Source organism: Ictidomys tridecemlineatus, chromosome 8 (genome assembly GCF_052094955.1).
Source record: "Ictidomys tridecemlineatus isolate mIctTri1 chromosome 8, mIctTri1.hap1, whole genome shotgun sequence".
Taxonomy (NCBI): domain Eukaryota; kingdom Metazoa; phylum Chordata; class Mammalia; order Rodentia; family Sciuridae; genus Ictidomys; species Ictidomys tridecemlineatus.
This window is the reverse complement of record NC_135484.1, coordinates 71,584,122-71,606,399: the sequence shown is the minus strand read 5'-3', so window position 1 is coordinate 71,606,399 and position 22,278 is coordinate 71,584,122. Positions and strand designations below refer to the sequence as shown.

At 41.1% G+C, this 22,278-nt stretch overlaps 1 protein-coding gene across 2 annotated transcripts in view; it reads right to left on the bottom strand.

Moving 5' to 3' along the window:
* Positions 1–715: 715 nt before the first annotated feature.
* The window catches only part of Gabrr2 (gamma-aminobutyric acid type A receptor subunit rho2), a 60,126-nt gene continuing 38,563 nt past the window's right edge, over positions 716–22,278 (bottom strand). For both annotated transcript variants that reach the window (XM_021726007.3, XM_005324709.4), the window contains 6 exons: positions 19,762–19,985; positions 18,868–18,950; positions 18,569–18,709; positions 10,274–10,426; positions 9,098–9,294; positions 716–5,364 (listed from right to left, as the gene is read on the bottom strand). In XM_021726007.3, the coding sequence (XP_021581682.1) occupies positions 5,053–5,364; positions 9,098–9,294; positions 10,274–10,426; positions 18,569–18,709; positions 18,868–18,950; positions 19,762–19,985 (1,110 nt within the window). In that variant the 3' untranslated portion in view covers positions 716–5,052. The remainder of the gene's footprint in view (positions 5,365–9,097; positions 9,295–10,273; positions 10,427–18,568; positions 18,710–18,867; positions 18,951–19,761; positions 19,986–22,278) is intronic.

Sequence of the window (22,278 nt, the reverse complement as noted above, 5' to 3'; positions counted from 1 at the left end):
AACTGTATGGCCAAGACTGTCATGGCTGCTGCCTTCTCACCTCCTAGAACCACCAGGTAGGGAAAACCTATCTGCAGTTGCTAAGAATAAAGCAGAGAAATGGATGGAGAGAAGATCCTGGAGGGACGTTATTGAGCCTAATTCCAAACACTTAAATTCCCGGAGCTTCTCTACTTTCAGTGAGTTTTTTCTTTCTATGAGCCCTATGGGCTCATAAGTCCCAATTTTACTTGTACCATTTTTAGTTGGATATCTGTCAGCAGCAACCAAAAGGATTTGAGAATATACCGTTCATATTCTGTTCACAAATGAATCCATTTTCCATAATATTATTTCTTCCCTCCTCAAAACTTCTTGCTCTTACTTTCCCAATACTATATTTTTTGTGTGTACAACCTAGAAAGTGTCTATTCACTGTCTCATACCTGAGCTTTCCTTCTTCAATGTTGTCATTCTCTCTTCCTCTTTTCTAGAAGTTGAAACTCTATATATCTATCTACTGCTCAAAATTCACCACTTACAGGACTCCTCAACTTCTGTGATCTGTACCTCTTTTGAACCACATTTACTATGGTGTAAGCTTCTCATTTGTTGAAAGTTATTTCCATCCATGTGTGTATCTGCCACTACTTCATCCCCCAGCACAAGACCTTGAAGACAAGTGCTTAATAAATTCTGATTCCTTAGTCTCAATAAGAGTATGTCCAGCCACCAATTTTTGTATAATATGCATTTCTTTTATTCTAACATGTATATTTTTCACAATTTAATATTGGCAAAATCAAGATTCATCTTATAATCATCAACATGCCATAAATTAATTAACATTTTTCCTCTCTTAATAGTACATAAAATATGAGTGCATCTTACATTTGATAACATTTTAGATTATGTAAAATATTGTTCCAGCCCTGATAACAATTGCATTTGATTCTCTGTCTTCCTACCTCTAGGGTAAATCATTCCACATTTTCAACATTTCCTTGGTTCCCTTTTCTATTCCTACTATTGTTGTTGTCTCTAGTTCACCTCCTTTAATTTCACTTTCTGAAATAGAATCAGACCACTATATTACAATCAGTCAGTGCTACCATTGCATCATGGTCCCACATGACAAAACAGTGTATATGATTCTAAATATGTTTGCTATAGAGTTAACTCCAGTTAAATGTATAAACTAGCAAAAATACTCTATTTGTTTTAAGTTGTGAACAGGCAACCATGTTACATGAACCATACTTTATGAAAACAGCATAGTTAGAAGCAAAATAGTGTTGAATTTAAATAAGACTTACAACCAAAGCAATATGACATATTAAATGATAATGTAATTATTATTTTTTGAGCAGCATTGTGGCCTGGGAGAGTCTCAAGATATGAAAGATTTCTAAACAAGTCCAGAGCCCCGTATCGTCCAATCATTTTTGTTTGCACATTTTCATTCTTCACTGATTTGTGAGGCTGGAAAATCCAGTGGTCTTGAGCAAGGCAAGTCCATGGTGGGGAAGTTGTCCTCATTAGCATCAGCATGATAGGGAGCTTGCCCTACAAACCCTATTCTCCACACTAGAGTCTTCAGTTCCAAACTTTCCTCCCTCCCTACATACCTTTGCTCAGGCCAATCCCTTCATCTAGAGTGCTAACAGAACTTTCTGCCATTGTGTAAATGTTCTACAGCTTTGGATTGTCCACTGCAGTAGCCACCAGTACTTATGGCTATGGAACAGAGCACTTAAAGTGTGATTAGTGCAACTGAGAAACTGAGTTTTCAGTTTCATTTAACTTTAATTTAGACTTAAACAGACATGTAGTTAATGGCTACCATATTAGACAGAATATATGTAGCATGTTTTTTGCCCCAGTTTTTCTCCTTCAAGGGGTATTCCAGGGGCTGCTTTCTCCATGAGGTCCCATCTTTCAGTCTTCCAAGAGGAATTAATTTTTTTCCTTTTCCAAGATTCTCAGCATCCATTGAACCATTATGTGTTAAGCACTTTTTATGATTTGAATGCATCTCTCCAAATTTCATTTGTTGGGAACTTGATCGCTAAATTAATATGCTAATGACATTTGGAAGTGGAGCCTTTGGGAGGTAGTCAAGATCAGATGAGGTCAAATGCATAGGCTTCAATGATAGCATTATGACTTTATAAGAAGAGAAAGAGAGACCCAAACCAGCACACCTGCTCTATCTTGCCAGGTGAGTCTCTTCCATGAAGAGCAAGAAGGCTCTTACCAGATGCTGACATGTTCTTGGACTTCCCAGGCTGCAGAAACGTGAGCCAAATAAACTTCAGAAATTACCCAGTATTTGGCATTTTGTTATAACATCAGAAAATGGACTAGGACAACACTTTTTTAAATTTACAGGTATTTATCTGCCATTTCCTTTGCTTATCTCCTCTTTGAGAGCTGTGACTACTCTTCTTAATTTGGACCCCATCATACCCAGTGCAGGGCTGCTGTAAAATGTTTATTGCTTGAATATATAGCAGTAGCATAGCAATTGACAATAACAGTAAGGAATTGGCAAGGATTGTCACGTAGTAAAAGATTAACCTTGTGTTTCAAAAAAATGTTTGCTCCTTGGATCCTAGCTCCCAAGAGATAGCCTCTAAACCCATAAAAATGTCCTGCTTCATAGTAGGGCCTTTGCCTGGGCCACAATAGGTAGTTTATGCTACTAATGTAGTTTATGATGGGACCATGGGCCACGAATGTTAGCCCAACCTCTAGAAAGGCTGGGGGCTAAAGTCAGCCATGCGGGTGATCAGTATATCTATGTGGTCCTTCTCCAATAAAAAAAACTGTGCACCTTGATGAGCTTGAGTGAGTTTCCTTGGTTGACACTATTCCATGCACATTGTCACACATCATTGATGGGAAAAATAAGTGAAATCCAAATAGCTCCAATAGATGAGGACAATTCAGAGTTCTGCACCTGTCTCTCCTAGACCCTCCCTTTCCCTTTGATGATTTTAGTCCATATTCATTTGCTGTTATTAATTGTGACCATGATGACATTGGTTTTTCTGAGTTCTGTGAGTCCTTCTAGAGAATTATTAAACCCTAAGATGGTGTTAGAAACCTACTGAACTTGCAGTCTCCCTAGATAAAATATGTCATTACGGTGCCGGGAGCTATCCCACCTGAGAGTTCAGCTCCTTGAGTCCTGCCCCATCACACAGCTTCTGGACCGGTGGGCAGAAAGTCACAGGAAGATCAAGGCTGGTGGCCTGATCATCCAAAATGATGAGTCTGTGTCTCAACATGAGCAAGAGACTGATGAGACAAGTGTCTGGGACCAGATTTATACAAGGAGTATATAAGGTGACAGAGTAGATGAATGACCCTGGGGAAGAAACGGAGAAATGGGAATAAATAGGGCAGCCACACAGTCAGTCCAAGTGAGGGTAGCCACAGGCCCCTGACTTAAAACTCCTAGAGGTCTTGGTATTCGTGTGCACCGCAGTCCTCAGAGCTAATCCCTACCCCCGACAGTCATGAACTGTGGAGCAGACTCCACAGGCCAGATTTGTTTTAAGACAGGGTGTGCCTTGTCTTTTGCTGATCATATTTCTACTCTTGACTAAACACTCAGACCCTAGCAAGAAGCTGGCAGGAGCAATGAGGAAGAAAGCAGAACAATGTCCTTCAGTGAGAAAGGAAACTTGGGGTGGGTGTTCCTTGTATCTCCCCCAACTTCTGACTCCCAGTGCTGTAATTTAAAGGAAGAGCCCTCTTAGCAAAGTCATATCCTTTATACCACCTAAAATTCCACTAGTTAGAGATCCACTCCAGTTTTCTAGCAATCTCCTGAAACAGGCTTCAGAGAAATGACCCACAACTTAGTACAGATTCAATAAATCAGATTGCTTTCCTAACTCCGGACTTAGCTGCATTAGAGGAAAGGTCACTAGCTTGTGGAAGTAAAGGAGAAATCACTCCAGAGTGTGAAGCTCTTCTGGTTAGAGTAGGTGGGATCACTGGGGTAGGGGACCAGACTTAGACACAGGGATTATAATTATCATCATTATTGACACTATTCTGCTGGAGAAGAAGGGAAAGAGCCCAGAAACAGAAGTAAGATGGTATCTGAAACTGGTTTCCACACAGACCCACACCCCTTCTCCCTAAAACCAAGTTGTACTCTCACTAGTTCTCAAGTGCCCATCCTTCTCCCAGTCATAGGCTCTACCACATGGAGATTCCAGGAGAGAAACATAGAGCTGGCTTCATGAGGATATCACTGGAGACAGAATTGCTTTTGTAGATAAACCTGGAGTAAAATCACCAGTAAACAAAATGGGTCTGTGGGGTAGGGTAAATAGGGTTGAGGGAGCAGAGGGGCAGAAGCACATTATGATGAGTGTCGAATAAGCACAGCTTAGAGAAGTTCAATGGGGAAAGAGACTTTGTTCATTTCCACAGTTCCTGGCACAGGGTGGGACCTTAATATTTAATGAAAGGTTGAATGGATGGGTGGATGTATTACAAAATCACATGTGTTACCAGAGTGACATGGGCAAAATCACTTCCTATCTAGGATCTGAGTTAGTTAGCTAGTTTGTTTGCTTATTTTCCTTTCTAGGCACTTAATCCAGTTGTATGGGTTCACAAATATTTTGTTCCCTATTTCCTGTCTCCTACTTAAAACACTCGTAAGCCTGCCTGTCATTTTCCCTACCCTTTCACAGCTGAATTCTAGGTTTATGAGGGTCTTGGAACATCTTGGAGGCATTAGAATCTCTCTCTCTCTCTCTCTCTCTCTCTCTCTCTCTCTCTCTCTCTCTCTCTTTTAACAGGAGGGGATTTCTTGTGAACAAGTTCTCATGCAAGAGCAGAAGACAGTTCTGTTCAGAAAGGTGTAAAGAGTGACACAGACACAGTGCAAACAAGGAGTAAACCCACGAGGTCAGGGTGAGGGCAGCCAGAAGGCCCCCGGGCTCTTCTGAGAAGGGGGTGCTGCTCATGGTGGTCCAGGAGCTTCTGCTCTATGTGTGTGTCCACCAATGGATGTCCATGCCTTACATAGGCATGGCCTTGGAGCCCCTAGGAAAACACTGACCAATAAATTAAATTGAAAAATATGTAGGAGGCAGGGAATATCAACCTGGAGTATTTGTCAATGGCATGGGTGTTCTGGAAGAGGCGGAGCCCCACCTGGCCCTTGAGAAGCCCCCTTTTCCTGGAGGAGCTAGACTCACTGCCCAGGGCCAGGTGGACCACTATTTTATCTTGCTTTTCTTCTTCTGTCAGAATATGGTTTCTTGGGTACCCAGCCAGGCTGTTGGCCTCAGACTCACTGCAGCTTCCATCCAGCATCATGGTTTTGGAATGAGGCATTCCACACATGCATGGGACCTAAGGGCAGCAAGCACAAAGGACTTGGTTAGTCCTTGAGAGCTGGGCAGAGATGGCCAGGCTTGAAAGCAAAGCCCCAGTGCTACTCAGAACCACAGAAAGAACTAGAAGGATCTCCAGAGAGCATTTAGTCCAATGATTTTCTATCCTGGCTGCATATCAGAATCACCCAGGCCAAACCCAGGCCCCATTCCAAACTAATTAATTTAAAACTCCTGGTAATTCTGTTGTGCTGCCAGAATTGAGAATAACGATATAGCCCAATTGTAAAAGCAAAATCCCAAACCCAGAGAGGTATACAATTGTCCTGAGCTTCCACAGGTAGTTTCAGAGCCAGGAATTTAAACCCATAGATTCTGATTCCAGTTTTTTTTTTTTTAGTACTGGGGATTGAACTCAGGGATACTTGACCACTGAGCCACATCCCCAGCCCTATTTTGTATTTTATTTAGTGACAGGGTCTCACTGAGTTGCTTAGCGCCTTGCTTTTTGTTGAGGTTGGCTTTGAACTTGAAATCCTCCTGCCTCAGCCTCCTGAGCTGCTGGGTTTATAGGTGAGTGCCACTGCACCCAGCAAGATTCCATCTTTTTGTACATGAATCAAAAGATGATTAGAGGGCTGCAATTGTGGCTCTGGGGTTGTGGGTAGAGTGCTTGCCTAGCACATGTGAGGCACTGGGTTTGATCCTTAGCACCACATGAAAATTAATAAATAAAATATTATGTCAATCTACAACTAAAAAAAATTTTTAAAAGATGATTAGGTAGAAAAGTGTCTGTCCTTACTCCAAATAGTTAACATTTAAGAGTAAAGAGTCATGATGCACCAACAAAAATATGTTTAAATGGGGAAAGAGCGCTCACAAAAATAGCAAATTAATGACGTTAGATCTGGTTGTGGAGTATATAAATGTAGACTATTTTATTCTTTAAATTATTTCTGCAAGTATGAAAATGTTTATAAGGAATTCTAAGTTGGAGGGAGGACATGGTTTCTCTTGTTTTCTCCTCACAGCTGGAGTCAGTAGTGAGCAGGCTCCAGTAGGCATCTGGGCTGGTCTGTGTTGGCCAAAAGCATGAGGCCTACTAGATACAGCCAACTGGCCATGGGCTTATTTTTCTCCGTCTATTGACTTTAATTATATTTCTGATCTGGCTCTCAGCCCTTTATTGCCTCTGTCTTTACCACCTGGGAAAGTGAAATAATGACATTTCACAACCTGCCTCCTACTATTATAGGTCTTGAAATGCTCAGGTGAATGTCATGACGCTTTCAAATGCAAAAATAGATGAATGATTTCTTGCAAAATTAGATTACTTGAACTATTCTTATGCTTGAAGAGATACCTTCCTGAACAATTAACAGACTCATAGGATCAAAAGGTCAGTAAGCGATCATCTATCCAACTGTGCGCACTTAGGTATAACCACACCAAATCCTTAATAAACTTGTGAGGTATTGTCATGGGGGTCTATTTAGGTACTTTCTTAATAAAAGCACAGGCTTTTACTTTGCTCAAACTGAAATTCTTTCTGCCAAAATGAAAACACTTTTCTCCTAGGGTTTAGAGTTAGAATAGGAAATGCCAAAAATTATGAGAAATTCCCGTTTTTCATATCAGCTTGTTCCTCAGAAAGGGCAAGTGGCCCTTAGCCTATTAGGTCTGGATAATCAGCCTGCATACTGCAGCCACTGAGGCGAGGCCATCCCTGTGCCTCCTGCATGCTCCAAAGCAGCAGTGGCTCCACATTGGAACCAGGGGTGAGCCTATCAGGCTCCAGGCAGGAAGGCTTTGACCTTTATGCAGAAAAAGTCAGACTCCAGCTTGTTATAAGTGCAGATCCATGATGCCATCCTCAGAGACTCTGAATCAGAAAGTTTTGGGGTTTGGCCCTGGAATCTTTTTATTTATTTGTTGGTTTGTTTGCTTTGCAGTATTGGGGATAGAATCCAGGGCCTCATGCATGCTAGGCAAGCACTCTACCACTGAGCTACACCCCCAGTCAGGAATTTTTATTTTTAACAGACATGGGAGGTGATTCCAGGGCAGGTCCTTCTTGGCTCAGATTTGGGAACCTGGGCTTCTCTGGGAGTCCGTTTAATGATCATGAAGTGTGCTTGCTCTGTGGAGCAGCAGAAGAGAGATTTACTGTCTTCCCACCACTGCCTGCCCTGCAGCTACTACCTTTCCATCTTTAATTCACACACTGACCCCAGTGGAGCAGAAATTGTCATACTTTCCCATCCCACATCTGTTCTCACACAAACAGACAGATGTAAGGGCCCAATGACCTTTCCCTATTACTCTGTAAACAGAGTCTTATAAAAATCACTGGCAAGGATCATGACCTCATAGTATTAATGAACTGCCTGGATGGACGTGTGGTTAATGGTTCATGAGCCTGTATTTGTCAGATGAAAGCTTTGCTATTTTTTGAACAGGTAAGTCTAATGGATTATAAATCAAAAGCATTTAAATATAATCCAAAGGCATTTGATAACAATGCGAAAATAATTGAAAACTCAAACAAGTATGCAAATACTGATGTAAAAAATTTGAATTAAAAACAAATTCTTAATATATTTAAAGACAATGTGAAAAATTTGATGGGTATTATGTGTGTATTGAAAGGCTATTTTTTTTAATTCTTTTATTAGTTGCTCAAAACATTACAATGATCTTGACATATCATACTTGAAAGGCTATTTTTTAAAAGCAAACATTTCTTTTTTTAAAATTTAAAGCTCCCTTGTGCTAAGGGACAAAGTCACCCAGATGTGCACAAATGTGTGATTTTTCATGTTCTCCGATCTCTATAGCTTTTAGGTGATTGACATTTTGATTAGTGCAGTGATTAGTAATGACTTGGTAATAAGTCAGCATTTTATTTCTTACTGTGATTAACAAGCATTAGAATATGAATGAAATAGACTTTTCTTTCTGTACCAAAGGCCCATGAATATTGCTTTGTAAGATTTCCCATTTGCCTTCTACCTCACAGTGTGGTGTGGTATATAGTGCAGTGTAGACCCTGTAGTATTTCCAGTGAGGCTAATGGCTAAAATATTAGCCTTTATGTTTACTGTGCCTAAATTTTCCCAGGGTCAAAACACCTATCAACAAAGCAGCTTTAGGGCTGGGGTTGTGGTTCAGTGGTAGAGCACTTGCCTAGCATGTGTGAGGTACTATGTTCGATCCTTAGCATCACATATAAATAAATAAAAATAAAGGCCCATCAACAACTAAACAAAATTAAAAAAAAAAATAAAGCAGCTTAATGTTCTAGAATTCTCCCCTTCTCTGGTCACAGAACCAGGAAGTATTTTTCCTGACATGTTCAATAACATTGGTGATATTTTGTGTGTCTAGGACCCTACAGTTTCAAAATAACTTTTAGATATTGTCTTATGTGACTCTTACAACAGTCCTGGGAGGAAGGTAGAAGTGGGTTCTGTAATCCCCTTTTTACAGATGAGGAAACAGGCCAGGCTCAGGTGGCAGAATTGTGCCTAAATCCAAGTTTTCTTTTTCCTAGTTTTTGATCAAAAACTGTTCTCTGGGATCCTTTGTTGTAGAAGCTAGAACCTATTCTAACACAGGACCCTCTTCCTTGGGTATAAGCACCTCCTTTTTCTACATACAACACCCCCACACTACTCTTGGCCAATCACCTTCTCACTCTCATCCAACCAGAAGCAGCAGCTATAAGGAAATGAAGGGGCCACCCTCACCTTCTCCCGCAGCTTCCGTTCCTTCCACTCCTGCACCGTGGTCAGGTAGTTGACCGCTGCATACTCCAGCACCGAGAGGAACACGAACACAAAGCTGACCCAGAGGTAGATGTCCACCGCCTTGATGTAGGACACGCGGGGCATGGAGGCGTTCACGCCCGTGATGATGGTGGACATGGTCAGCACCGTCGTGATGCCTGCAAAACCCAGACCCGTCAGCAGGCACAAGGCTCAGTGCTTCAGAGTTACAGTTTTACATTCTCTTACTCTTAGATGGAATGAGAAATTCCCTGGACATGTTTTTACCTTGTGGGGGTGGGATGATCTGCTCCCCAAGCAGCTAGGCACCCCAACCCCTTCCCCAGCACACCTCCACCCAGCCCCTTCTCCAAGTCCCCTCCACTAGCTTGGGAAAGTGGATTTCTATGACATAGCTGACAAGTGATTAGGAAAGGACCTATTCTGCTGTGGAACTGACAACAATGACTGGAGGACACTTTTAAAGGAACTTTCCCAACCCTGAAAGAATGGGCATACTCTCCCTCATCTGAGTCCACTTATTAAGCCCAACTGTGGAAATGCTTGGAAGCCTACCATGCTAGTTTTTTCTCCATTGTGCTTTGCTGGTTAAACCCTCCATTCCTCTGGGTCCAACCTGATTTTGTCCACACTGGGATGATGGGTTGTAAACTCTGACTGTGGAATTTAGTGTCTGGGAAGGGGTACAACCAAGGCCCCAGGAATGCAGCTCTTCCTTTTCCCTAAATTATATGATATGATCCCTGCCTCAAAGCCCCATCTAAACAAGACCAGCAAAAGAAACTTTTGTATTTATAGAATAACTTTGGCATTTGCAGAATCATTTTATTCATCTAAATATTGAGCTCCAATACAGCCAGTTGTGGAAGTCTATGCCCCAGACAGGCTATATCCTTCTGAATTGGTGCAACCCAAGTTGATATAGTTCTAGCTCCCTGTGGTTTTCATAATGTTGTAGAGGAAACGGAGGCTTCATCTAAGAGGCAGGTGGAATGGTTGCTTCTTCTGATTCCAAGAGGTAAAAACCTCTGAATTGGTTTTAAAACCTCTGAATATGGTTTTACTTTTCCTTTGCCTAGTGATCTTAAAAAAAAAAAAAAAATAGCCACCCGACCACACCGTATCAAATGCTTTTACCTAGTGAAACTCTGGCGGGCACAGCTTTGTGGTCAATCCAGAAGGACACCCAGGACAGCATGACCATCAGGGTGGCAGGGAAATAGGTTTGGAGCAGGAAGAAGAAGATGTGTCGATGCAACGTGAAGTTAATGTATAGTCGGTTGTACCAGCCTGGGGAATACAGAAGTCAGTGAGATTTTGAGTACTTTCCTTTCCACAATCTAAGCCCTTTCTCCTATGAATAAGATCTTGACAATATTATCTAACTTCATAGCTGTTTGGAGAAAGGTAGAGCAAAACAGATATGTGTTAGTTGTTGGTTTGGTATGTGTTATTTGCAGACCACAACCATATTTGCTGAGTGATTGGCTGCTCAGGAGCATGAGAAGTTGGAGTGGTTCTATACCACCAAGGCAGGAGCCAGGACAGCTGGGCGCTCATCACTGTCCTCTTTATTGAGAGATGAGTCATTCGTTCCACCCCATCACAAGAAGAAATAGGCCACCAGTTCTACAGTCTGACATGAGTTCTACTCCTGACATCCACCCTCCTTATGGAAACTTGTTACCTCATGGGCCATTGCTCAGAAAAAAAATGGCAGCATGCATCTATTTCATTATGGAAATATGAGAATCACTGATTAATGGTTTTAAAAAGTGATTGACATTGTTAGACTTCAAATGACCCATAATCACTGAGACCCAAAGTGGGGCGAAGGACAGTGTGAATGTGAAAGCTGTCTGCACACCTTCATCTGCCTTCTGGTTCAGTCCAGCCTCCTCCAAGAACACCACAACTCACTGGTGTCCCAAAGTGGAGTACACATAACAGCAGAACAAGATGACTTGTGAAGTTCAGAAGAAGGTATTTTTTTTGTTTGTGTTCATTATTAAAATCATCTTCTGTTATCACAGATGATACCAGTTTTCCACTGATTTCTTTTCAAAATAAGGTACAAAAGGTGACTTATAGAAAAAAATTAAATCCATGACCACATGCGTAACCTACCAAGTAAGACAAACATGGCAGGAGTGTTATGCAAGTTTGCTGAGGTCTGGGAAACCCAGATTGAATCTGTCTTATTTGGGACATGGGGAGATGAGACTCTCAGAGGCTTCTCCAAGAACTCAACCTGAATTTTGGATGAGCTTGGGTCAACTGAGTTATCTACAGGTCGGGCTCTTCTCACACAGTGTCCCTTTAATTGAGCGGGTGGTCACATGCTGGGGCCTGAGGGGCGATCATAGAAGCCCAGCTCTTGCTTTCTTCCCTCAAGGATTTATAAAGAATGGAGTGGAGGTCCCATGAAATGGAAATGCTCGCTGACATACTCAAGGTATGCAACCATGCATATCTAAGTGCTAAAATGTCCATCTGAAGTCTAAAGGTTTTGAGACACAGAGCCCAAATTGCCCATTGGCTATAATGACTAAGGAAGGCTTATAGAGGAGTTGAGTGCACACGGGATACGTCAGCAAGGAGGAGAGATTCAGAGACAGAGGGAGCAATATGGACTCAGGACTGTGACTTAACTTGGCTGCTCTTAAGGTTGATAGCATTCCTATCCTTGACCTTTCCCAGAGAGGTTCTGATTTAGTCCATCTGGCTCAAGTGGAAGTTAGCAGAGTCAGGGTAGGTTGGGGGGGGGTGTCCACAGGACCAGGCTGGAGCCATCGGGTGAGTCCTGACAAGTTTGCCACCTGGATATGGGTAGATTCTTGAGTTGTTGAATGGGATAGGTGCTTTCAGGGGAATAAATAAATAGGAAGGGATCTTCAACTCTAGTGAGACAACTAATCATTTTTTCATCTAACAGCTTTTGTTCAATCTTGTTGGCTTTATTTTCCCTACTCAAATTGACATCTTTGAAGCAAATCACATTGATCCTTAGGTTTGCACAGGACCTTTTAAAGGACCAATAGATGCTTTTATTTTTATTAGACTATTAATTCTCATTATCCTCCCTTCTAAGAAAATCAGAACGAGCTTTCCAGAAAACATTGGGAAGGATCCAGAAGCTTTGAACATGTATACTCTGTGTGGTAAGCAGAGCGCTCCTGGGTGGCAAGGGACACAAGACCTTGCTTGTATGGTACATGGTGAATAATGGGAGTGAAGATGCATTTTAATCTTTACTCTAGAAAGACTTGAATGGGGAACAAAACAGACAAGCATGCTATTCCAGTCAAGAGAATATCTAAGAGGAGTACACATGGGAATTAAGGAGATTACATGGCCACTTACCAGCTGTGCAACTTCAACCAGTAGCTTAATCCCTGAGTCTCAGTTTTTTCATCTGCAAACTGGAAGTGATAGTATCTACACCATAAATTTGTTGGGTAGAAATAAGTTAATTAACATGAAGGGCTTAAAACAGTGGCATATAATAGGAGTTATATAAGAAACTCTCAATAATGGCTTTGTTGATTTGAACTTGGTGAGAACAATGAGAAAAGAAAATTGTGTGGCACACATAATCAGAGTGAAAGTGGAGAGATGGAAGAGGATGAGTGTCGTGGCCATCATCAAGCAGACCTGAGTTGCCCTGACACCAAAACAATCTTTTGCAATGTTTGATGCTATGAACCCAAGGGTGTTGTGGAGGCAGATGCTGGCCAGCAGGAGCAGGAAGTCATGCTAAAACCTCCTGAAGAAGGGATTAGATTTCTCAGTGCTGGGACAAAAGGAAAATGATGTGAAAAGGCTGCTGGGGTCCCAAAGCCACTAGGGAACTATTATAGGTTGAATTGTGTTCCCTAAAAAAAACTGTTGAAATTTCTAGATACATATGACCATCCAAATTGAACCAAGAGATACAGAAAACCTAAACAGACAATAACAAGCAATAAGACAGAAGCAGTCATTAAAATTCAGGACCAGATGGATTCTCAGATGAATTATGTCAGACTTTTAAAGACAAATTAATGTTAATGATCCTCAAATTATTCCATGAAATAGAAAGGGATAGAACACTTCCAGATACATTCATAAAGTCAATATCACCTTCATAACCAAACCAGATAAGGACATATCAAGGAAACAAAACTACAGACCAATATCCCTGATGAATTTAAATGCAAAAATCCCTAATAAAATATTAGCAATCTGCATTCAAAAACACATTGTACATTACAATCAATTTGATTTCATTCCAGGAATGCAAGATTGGTTCAATAAATGCAATTCATCACAAAAATAGAATTAAGGACAAAAACTACATGTTTATCTCAATAGATAACAGAAAAAGTCTTGGACAAAATTTAACACCCATTCATGTTACATACAAACACTGAAGAGACTAGGGATAGAAGGATCTTATCTCATCATCATAAATACTGTGACAAACCCAAAGCCAACACCATACTGAATGAATGGGGAAAAGTTTAAAGAATTTCCTCCCAAATCAGGAACAAGATTCTCAGTTCACTCTTACTACTGCTATTTTGAGGTATGTGGGTTAGAGGCATGGGGATTGTACCCCGGGCATTTAACCACTGACTCACATCCCCAGACCTGTTTGTTTTCTACTTTGAGACAGGGTCTCTCTGAGTTGCTTAGGGCCTCCCTAAGTTGCTAAGGCTGGTTTTGAACTTGCAATCCTCGGGCTCCCAAGCCATTGGGATTACAGGTGTGTACCACTGTGCTGGGCTCACCATGGCTATTTTTTATATAGTTCTTGAAGTTCTATATAGAGCAATCAGGCAAGAGAAAGAAATAAAAAGATATGAATAGGAAAAGAAGAAGTCAAATTATCACTGTTTGCAGATTATATGATCCTGTACTCAGAAGACTCAAAAAACTTCACTAAAAGTCTTTTTGTCTTGATAAATAAATTCAGAAAAGTAGTAGGGCATAAGACCAACATATAAAAATCAATAGCTTTCCACTACACCAATAACTAACCTAATGAAAAAAAGTTGGGCAAACAATTCCTTTCACAATAGTCTCAAAACAAAAGAAAACAAAACCTGGAAATCAATCTAACCAAGGAGGTAAGAGAGCTCTACAATGAAAATTATAGAACACCGAAGAAAGAAATTGAAGAAGATATTAAAAGATGAGGAAACATCCTATATTTGTGGATAGGCAGTATTACTATTATTAAAATGGCCATATTACCAAAAGCAACCTACGGATTCAAATTCACTCTCCATTAAAGTTCCAATGACATTCTTCATAGAACTGGAAAAAGTAATCCTAAAATTCATATGGAAGAATGAAATATCCAGAATAGCCAAAGAAATCCTGAGTAATAAGAACAAGGCTGGAGGCATCACAATACTTGTCCTCAAATTGTATTACAATAGTAATAAAAAGAGCATGATACAAATCCCAATGGAATAGGACAGAGTAGAAGACAGAGAGATAAACCCACGCAGATATGATCATCTCATCTTTGACAAAGGTGCCAAAAACTTAAGGTGGAAAAAAGAAAGACTTTCTAACAAATGGTGCTGGGAAAACTGGATAACTACTTAGAGAAGAAGTAAACTATTTATCACCCCGCACAAAACTCAACTCAAAGTGGATGAAAGACCTAGGAGGTAAATCAGAAACTGTGTAACTGATAAAAGAAAACATAGGGCCAACACTCCAATACAGGTGCAGGCATTGACTTCTTTAATAAGACTTATAAAGTGCAAGAAATAAAACCAAGAATAAATAAGTGGGATGGCAGCAAATTTTAAAAGCTTCTGCATAGCAAAAAAAAAAAAACAAACAATAACATGAAAAGAGCCTACAAAATAGAAGAGATCTTTGCTGGTTACTCTATGACAGAGGATTAATATCCAGAATATACAAAGAACTTAAAATTTAACACACACATTCACTCAAACTAATCAATAAATGGACAAATGAATTAAACAGACATTTCTCAAAACAGAAATGCAAATGGCCATTAAATACATGAAAAAAATGTGCAATATCATTAATAGTCAGGGAAATGAAAATCAAAACTACATGAGATGTCATGTAGTCAAACATGTCAAAACAGTTAGAATCACAGTCATCAAGAATATAAATAATAATAAATGCCAGCAAGAATATGGGGAGAAAGAAACAATTAATGGTGGGACTGTAAATTAGTACTACTGTGAAGATCATTGTGGAGATTCCTCAAGAGACTAGAATGGGACCACCATATGATCCAGCTACTTTACTCCTTATTATTTATCCAAAGACCTGAAATCAGCATACGACCATGATACGTGTGTACCAATGTTTATGGCAGTACAATTCACAATAGCCAGGTTATGGAACCAGCTTAAGTGTCTGTTGACAGATACATGGGTAAAGAAAATATGGTATATCTACACATTGTAGTTCTACTCAGCTAGACAGAAGAATGAAATTCTGTCATTTATAGGTAAATGGATGAACTGGAGAACATCATGCTAAGTGCTCAGAAAGTCAAGGTTTGAGGGAGCCTGAGTGGTGTGAAGAGAAAGAGGCGAGAACGACCTCTGGATCAACCAAAGCTGCACTCTGCTGCATCCCTGTGTCCAGTACCTATGTCCTGCGACCATCACCATCATGCCCAATATCACTATGCTGAATGCCAAAGGAGATAAAGCCAAGTGAAGGACGAACCACAAAGAAGATCCACAAGGTTGTCTGCTAAACCTGCTCTTCCAAAGCCAGAGCCCAAGCCTAAAAAGGCTCCTGCAAAGAAGGGAGAGAAGGTATCCAAAGGGAAAAGGGAAAACCTTATGATGACAAAAATGGGAATAACCCTGCAGAAAATGGAGATACCCAAACACACCAGGCACCGAAAGCTAACGGTGCCATTGCTGCCAAAGGAAGTGTATGCATTTTTGATAACTGGGTCCTTCTGGTGACTGTACAGTTTGAAATACTATTTTTATCAAGTTTTATAAAAATGCAGAATTTTGTTTTACTTTATTTTTAAAAAAGCTATGTTGTTAGCACACAGAACACCTCATTGTTTTTTGAGAGGGAAGGAGCATATGTCACTAGTAGAATGTCTCCAAAGCTGGACTCCTGTGGGGAACACCTTTCCCTGCCATTTTGAGAGACTTTCTCTTGGCTCCCAAGAGAAGGGACTTCCTGATATTGGCATACATAGCCACCTTGGCACAAACGCCTTGCAGTATGGAAAAACCGAAATTCATCTTTATGTCCTTCTCTCCCTCTCCACCAACAGCATAGACTTAATGTCCCTAAACTCAGGCAAGTTGGGACCTGACTCCCAACAATTGGTTTTACCAGTGTGTCAGGCAATCTGGACTTTCCAGTGACATCATTGAGATAGTGTTCCTCAGAAAAGCAGTAGTTCCTTTTTTAGATTGTGGACCTTAAGACTGATAATTTTGTCATTTTCTGAAAGTCAGGGTTAACTCATGAAAAGTTGTTAAACAACATGCTAAACGTGAAATGTCAACACTCACTTTAAATTTTCCCTATTCAGAGCATCAAATGAAGACTTCATTGGGCTTTATAGTAGCTTTCTAATTTTGGTGTCCATCCAAGAAGGGAATTTGAAAGTTGTTGTATACTGTTAATGATTGTCTGCCTGAAATACTATGGCTATTTATGAAAATTATCTTTAATAAAGCTGGATACAGTTTGGATTAGGAAAAAAAAAAGAAAGTCAAGGATTGAATGTTTTCCCTCACATGTGGAAGCTACAGAGAAGCATAGAATTTTACAAAGGTGTGATCTCATGAAAATAGAATGAAGATTAGTAGAGGAAGGATAGTGGATCAAGGGGGATGGAGGAAGGAAGGGAAAAGGGGAAGAACTAGGGAATAAAATCAATCACCTTATGTTATATGCTTGCATGAATATACAACAACAAATCCCACTGTAATGAGTAATTATAATGCATGAATGAAAAAAATATATACATATACTTGGAAATAAATAAAAAGAAGACCAGAAGAGAAAATGAAGGGACAGGCAGAAGGGGCAAGGAGAGGAAAAGGGGAAGTACTGAGGAGTGAATTGAAGCAAATTATGTTATGTGCATATGAATGTCACAATGAGCTCCACTGATACATATAATTATAATGCACTAATAAAAACATTGAGAAGGGACCTCAGGAAAATAGAAAGGAGACCAGTTGAGCTGAGGAAAGTGTTGGGGGAGTAAGGAGGGGAGCGAAAGGGGAAATACTGAGGAATGAAATTGATGTAATTATGCTATGGGCCAGTACAAATATGTCACAATGAATCTCATTATTATGTGTAATCATAATGCACCAATAAAAATATAAGATCATAAAAATTCTTAAAAGTACATTATTACTCTGTCTCTTCACCAGACTCACATGATATGGCAATAAACTTACAATGTTAACCTGCAAAAGAATTTTTTTTTAATTATATGTATATATATGGAATTTCTAATTCCCAGTACCTGTGAAGGTGACCTCCTGACCTCATTTTGATATAGGGTCTTTGCAGATAGAATTGAGGTAAAACGAGATTATAATGGATTAAGTTAGGCCCTAATCCAATAGCTGGTATCCTTACAGAAGAGGGAAATTTGGGCCTACACACACAGAGGACACCTGGTGAGTATACAGAGATAAGGGGGCACCACGTGATGGCGGAGGTAGAGAATGAAGTGTAGCTACAAACCAGGGAATGTCAAGAACTGCTGGCAACCACCAGAAGCTGGGCATAGGCAGAAAGGATTTTTTCCTAGACAGAAACAGCAAAAGATAAATTCCTATTGTTTCAAGCATCCAATTATGGTGCTTCATTACAACGGTCCAAATAAAGTAACCCAAGAGCTAAATGTGAGATCAGAGAAGAGCTGACAAGCAGTTCTCTTAAACTTTCAAACATAGCCCAGGATCCAAGAAGAAATTAAACATTAAAAAATATTTCATTGGAGCTGGGGCTGTAGCTTAGTGGTAGAGTGTTTGTCTATCATGCATGAAACCTGGGGTTCAATTGCCAGTACTGCAAAAAAAGAAAAAAGAATCAACGGTCTTGATATGGATAATAAATATATGTGCTTGGAAAACTATCTGCCCATCTTACTAAGTAGGATCACAAATCAGGCTATAGAATAGCATGTAGAATAGGACCCTGCCCTTGTTAAATTACACAGGTAAAACTGGAAGTCTTGAAGGATAAGTTGTGTTGCTACTGCTGATGGAGTCTAAGAATATAGCAATTTTGTTTTATCCTCTGCCTCCTGATTTTAAACACAGTTTATATTTTAGAACTATGGATTCTCTCAAAAATCAAAATTTATTTTCACCGAGGAGAGAAAAGACTAAAAAATTCTAATGAGTTTTCTTTCACATTTGAATCAGGCTGTGACAAAAAGATAGCTACCGGTGCTGCTGTAGAAGGCCAGTCTGGAAGTTGTGTGAAATTTCTGAATCAGAAACTGAGACAAGGAGATTTTCTCATCTGTTTTCAGGGATTCATCCCCATTCTTCCAATACAGCATCAGATCTTCATCTGTATATGCATCTTTGGGGAGAAGAAAATAAATTAAATCGGATGCCTTTGTTTCTGGGTGGTGTGCAGCAATAGAGTAGTCCTGCACCTGCCTGAGCAAACAGTTCTTATCAGGCAGTGCACAGATTGGGTAGGGAATAAGGTGTGGAATAGAAAACATTGATACTTACAGCTCTCCAGCTCCAAAGAGCAGGTCTGGGAGTCCAGGGGAAAGTGGCTGAAGTCCATGTTGCACATGGCAGTGACGGTAATCCTGCACAACCCAGATATGACAGTTGACTTGTGCAGCAAGCTATTGGCTCATGCACCCGCCCAAAGTAAGAAAGACACAGAACATGACCAAGAGCAGCTGCCTCCTTGTGTTTATTTCAGAAGTTTGGTTACATAGATGTCTAACTTAAAAAAACCTTAACTTCTAGAGTTTGGTCTTCTCTGACAGGTGTTATTAGTGCTCTGCTGGATCCCCTTTATTGGGCTGCTGCACCCCTTCTCTAGCCAAGAGGAGGGGTGTTGACTACTAGTGGCCCACACCTGCACCCTTCTCTGGGCACTGCCCTCAACCAGCAGGGATGCCTACCCCAGAGGAGCCTGGGAGATTAGCATGCCCCCTCCTTCACCCAAGACCAGGAAGTATCTAGTTTTATTATTTAATTCTGGTGAACTATAAAATCAGGCAAGTAAGATATGGAAAAAGATGGGTTAGTTAATCCAGAAGCCAATCTATAATGGCACTCAACAAACAATAGTTTTTGCTATTATTAGTATTTTATTATTTATTACCAATCAATTAGAATAGTACACTCTCAAGGATGGAATGTACGTAGGTCATTGTCTCCAACAACTCAATTAGGCCAGAGTAGTTTTCTAAGCCATGCTTAAGACCCCCAGTGATATGGAGGTCTCCACCTACTGGGTGGCCTTTTCATCTCTGGACAATTCTGACTGGCATCGGAAGGCTCCTGCCATCCCACAGATCACAGCGACAAACTCTTCCAGGCCAAAGGAACTGATCATACATAGTGGAATGGCACTGGACAAGAAACCATGGCCCCATGGACACTTGCCTCATGCTGTACAGCACATGACCATCTGGGAACACCCTCAGCATGATGTTGTCAGTGGTGGTGTCGTGAATGAATGACCTTTTGGAGTGAACAAAGAACACATCTGGGACCCAGATCTTCTTCACCAGCCGTCCATCAAAGGTCATGCTCTTGTTGCTGGTGCTGGGGAAGGCCAGCCTCTCATCCTTCCAGTAATGCCGCAGGTACAGAGTCATGGTGAAGTCCTATGGGAGCCAGGGGCAAGACCAGACTGAAATGGTTCAGAGAGCTTCCTTCCTTAGAATTCTGTTGTTCTCCACTGTATCAGCTTCCAGAGTCGGGGGGACAGTTCCACAGCCCTGAGCACCATAGTCAATGTGATGGCGCTGCTGCAGATGAGAAGGGCTCATTTTTGTGCCTCGTAAAGTTGGAGCCCAGGAGACAGAGCATCCCACAAAGAAAAATTACAGCTATGATGCTGTCATCCTGTCCTGCTGGCCAGGAGCAGGAATTTCCTCCAAAGCTCCGTTCTCACTCACTAGACTCTGAGTACATGGCTTTTAACCTATCTGGCTAACCAGTTCATTTTGGCATGGTGGCCTGTTTCAGAAACCTAAACAGTCAAGGGTTCCTCTTAGAAAGATTTCTACCATTAGATTTCTCCCATCATTGAAGGCAGAATTGTGTCCTGACTATCACTGAATCCCTGTTCATCATTAGATGTAATGTCTGGAAAAGCATATGTTAGGTACTCAATAAATATGTGTTAGATGGAAAAAAGGGAAGATGAATGGATGGGGACACAGGCAACTGCACACCTACTATAATTTCAATTCTAAAGCTTATCCTGTTAAAAATTGTCTCCTTGGGCTGGGGATGGAAGTCAGTCATAGAGCAGTTGCCTAGCATAGGCTGGGCCCTGACTTTTGATTCCCATCACTACAAAAATAAAAATAAAGTATCCCCTTGTCTGTATAATTGATGGTCAAACCCAAGAGTTTGGTTCTTATACCATGGCCAGAGATAGGTCACAAGATGCAAATGGAAGCAAGTGGAGGAAGGATAGAGAAGAGAGTGAATGATGGTGGGCCAAGAAGAAGCCCTAGGAAGGGAAGAAAGAAAGAACAGGCACAGAGATTGGGCTTACGTGAAAGTCTGTTCCTAGACTGACCATCACTTGCCACAAATTCTTCCTCCATACATGAAGAAACAGCCAATTATGTGAGGAGGAGATGTGAGCCAAATGTCCCTTCTGGGTCTCACAGCTAGAGACCATGCTCTGAGGGACATTGCTCAGGGGGAGTGCCACATTGTAAATTCACAAACATGTGCAAGGCCAGCTTGGAAGTACCTACCTACCATTTTCTTTGTGGTGGAACAACTGGTGGATTGTTCTAAGACAAGCAAGTCATTTTGGACACTTCTCTCTGAGGTCCTCAGTCACACTTTCATAAGAGCCTTCACATCCAGAGTGGACATCTGTACTGATTCAGATTTAAAGCACCCAGGCTGGGTCCAAACCCAAATGGTTCTGGAGCTGAACCTAACTGTTGGATATACAAAGGATTTGGCAGTGTGCACTGTAGCATCTTGGAGACTGTCACATTCATACCTTTCACACCTGGATACCCTCCTTTCCAGATGCTGGAGCTATGAGGGTGCACAGCATCAGTATCGTATCATCCTTGCTGTGCTGGGTCCAATAATAGCCAGGGAAGGGATGGGGAGTAGTGGTGGAGCACATGCTCAGCAAGTGCAAGGCCCTCAGTTTGATCCCCAGCACCAGTAAAAAAACAAACAAACAAAAAGGGAGCCAGGGAAGCCTCCTCCCTTCATGGATATATGAGGAAACCCTCCCTCACTTTCTTTCATTCCATACATGTGTTGAGAGCCTCCATAGGTCCCACAGTCGGCTAGGCTTAGAGATATGGGGGCAAAAAAACTGAAAGACAAGTTCCTGTACTTGTGGAGCCTATAGTCAAATATAGGGGATGACCAATAAACATGACATCTCCTCCAAAATAAATTGATAGCACAATTTCAATGAATGATATGAGCTAGAGGGAAAAACAGGAAACTTTTCGACCAGGTAGTCAGGGAAGCTCTTTAGAAAAAGCCTTATCTCAACTGAGACCTAAAGGATAAAGAGATGCCTGAGAGAGCCAGAGGGAGAACGTGTATGAGGAAAGCAGTAGTTTGCAAACTAGAAATGCAGAATGGAAAAGAGACAAGGTCGGACACTGAAGGGAAGGCTCCTCTCCAAACCAAGGTCTTGCAAACAGCCAGGAGGCGTCTGTATGGGGTTAGTCAAGAAACACAGTGGAGGGCATTTCTGTGGAGTGCATGGGGAAGCTGTACACACAGCAGGAACTGAAAATCTAAGAACTACAGCCTTTCAATCAAAATGGTCATCTGACCACTCTCAGCATTTGAGAAGTGTGTTGAAAAAGCAAAGTCCTGGGCCTCAACCCAGAGATTCTGAAACCAGTGAGTATGTAGTGGGGCCCAGAAACTATAAGCTATTTCTACCCATAAAGC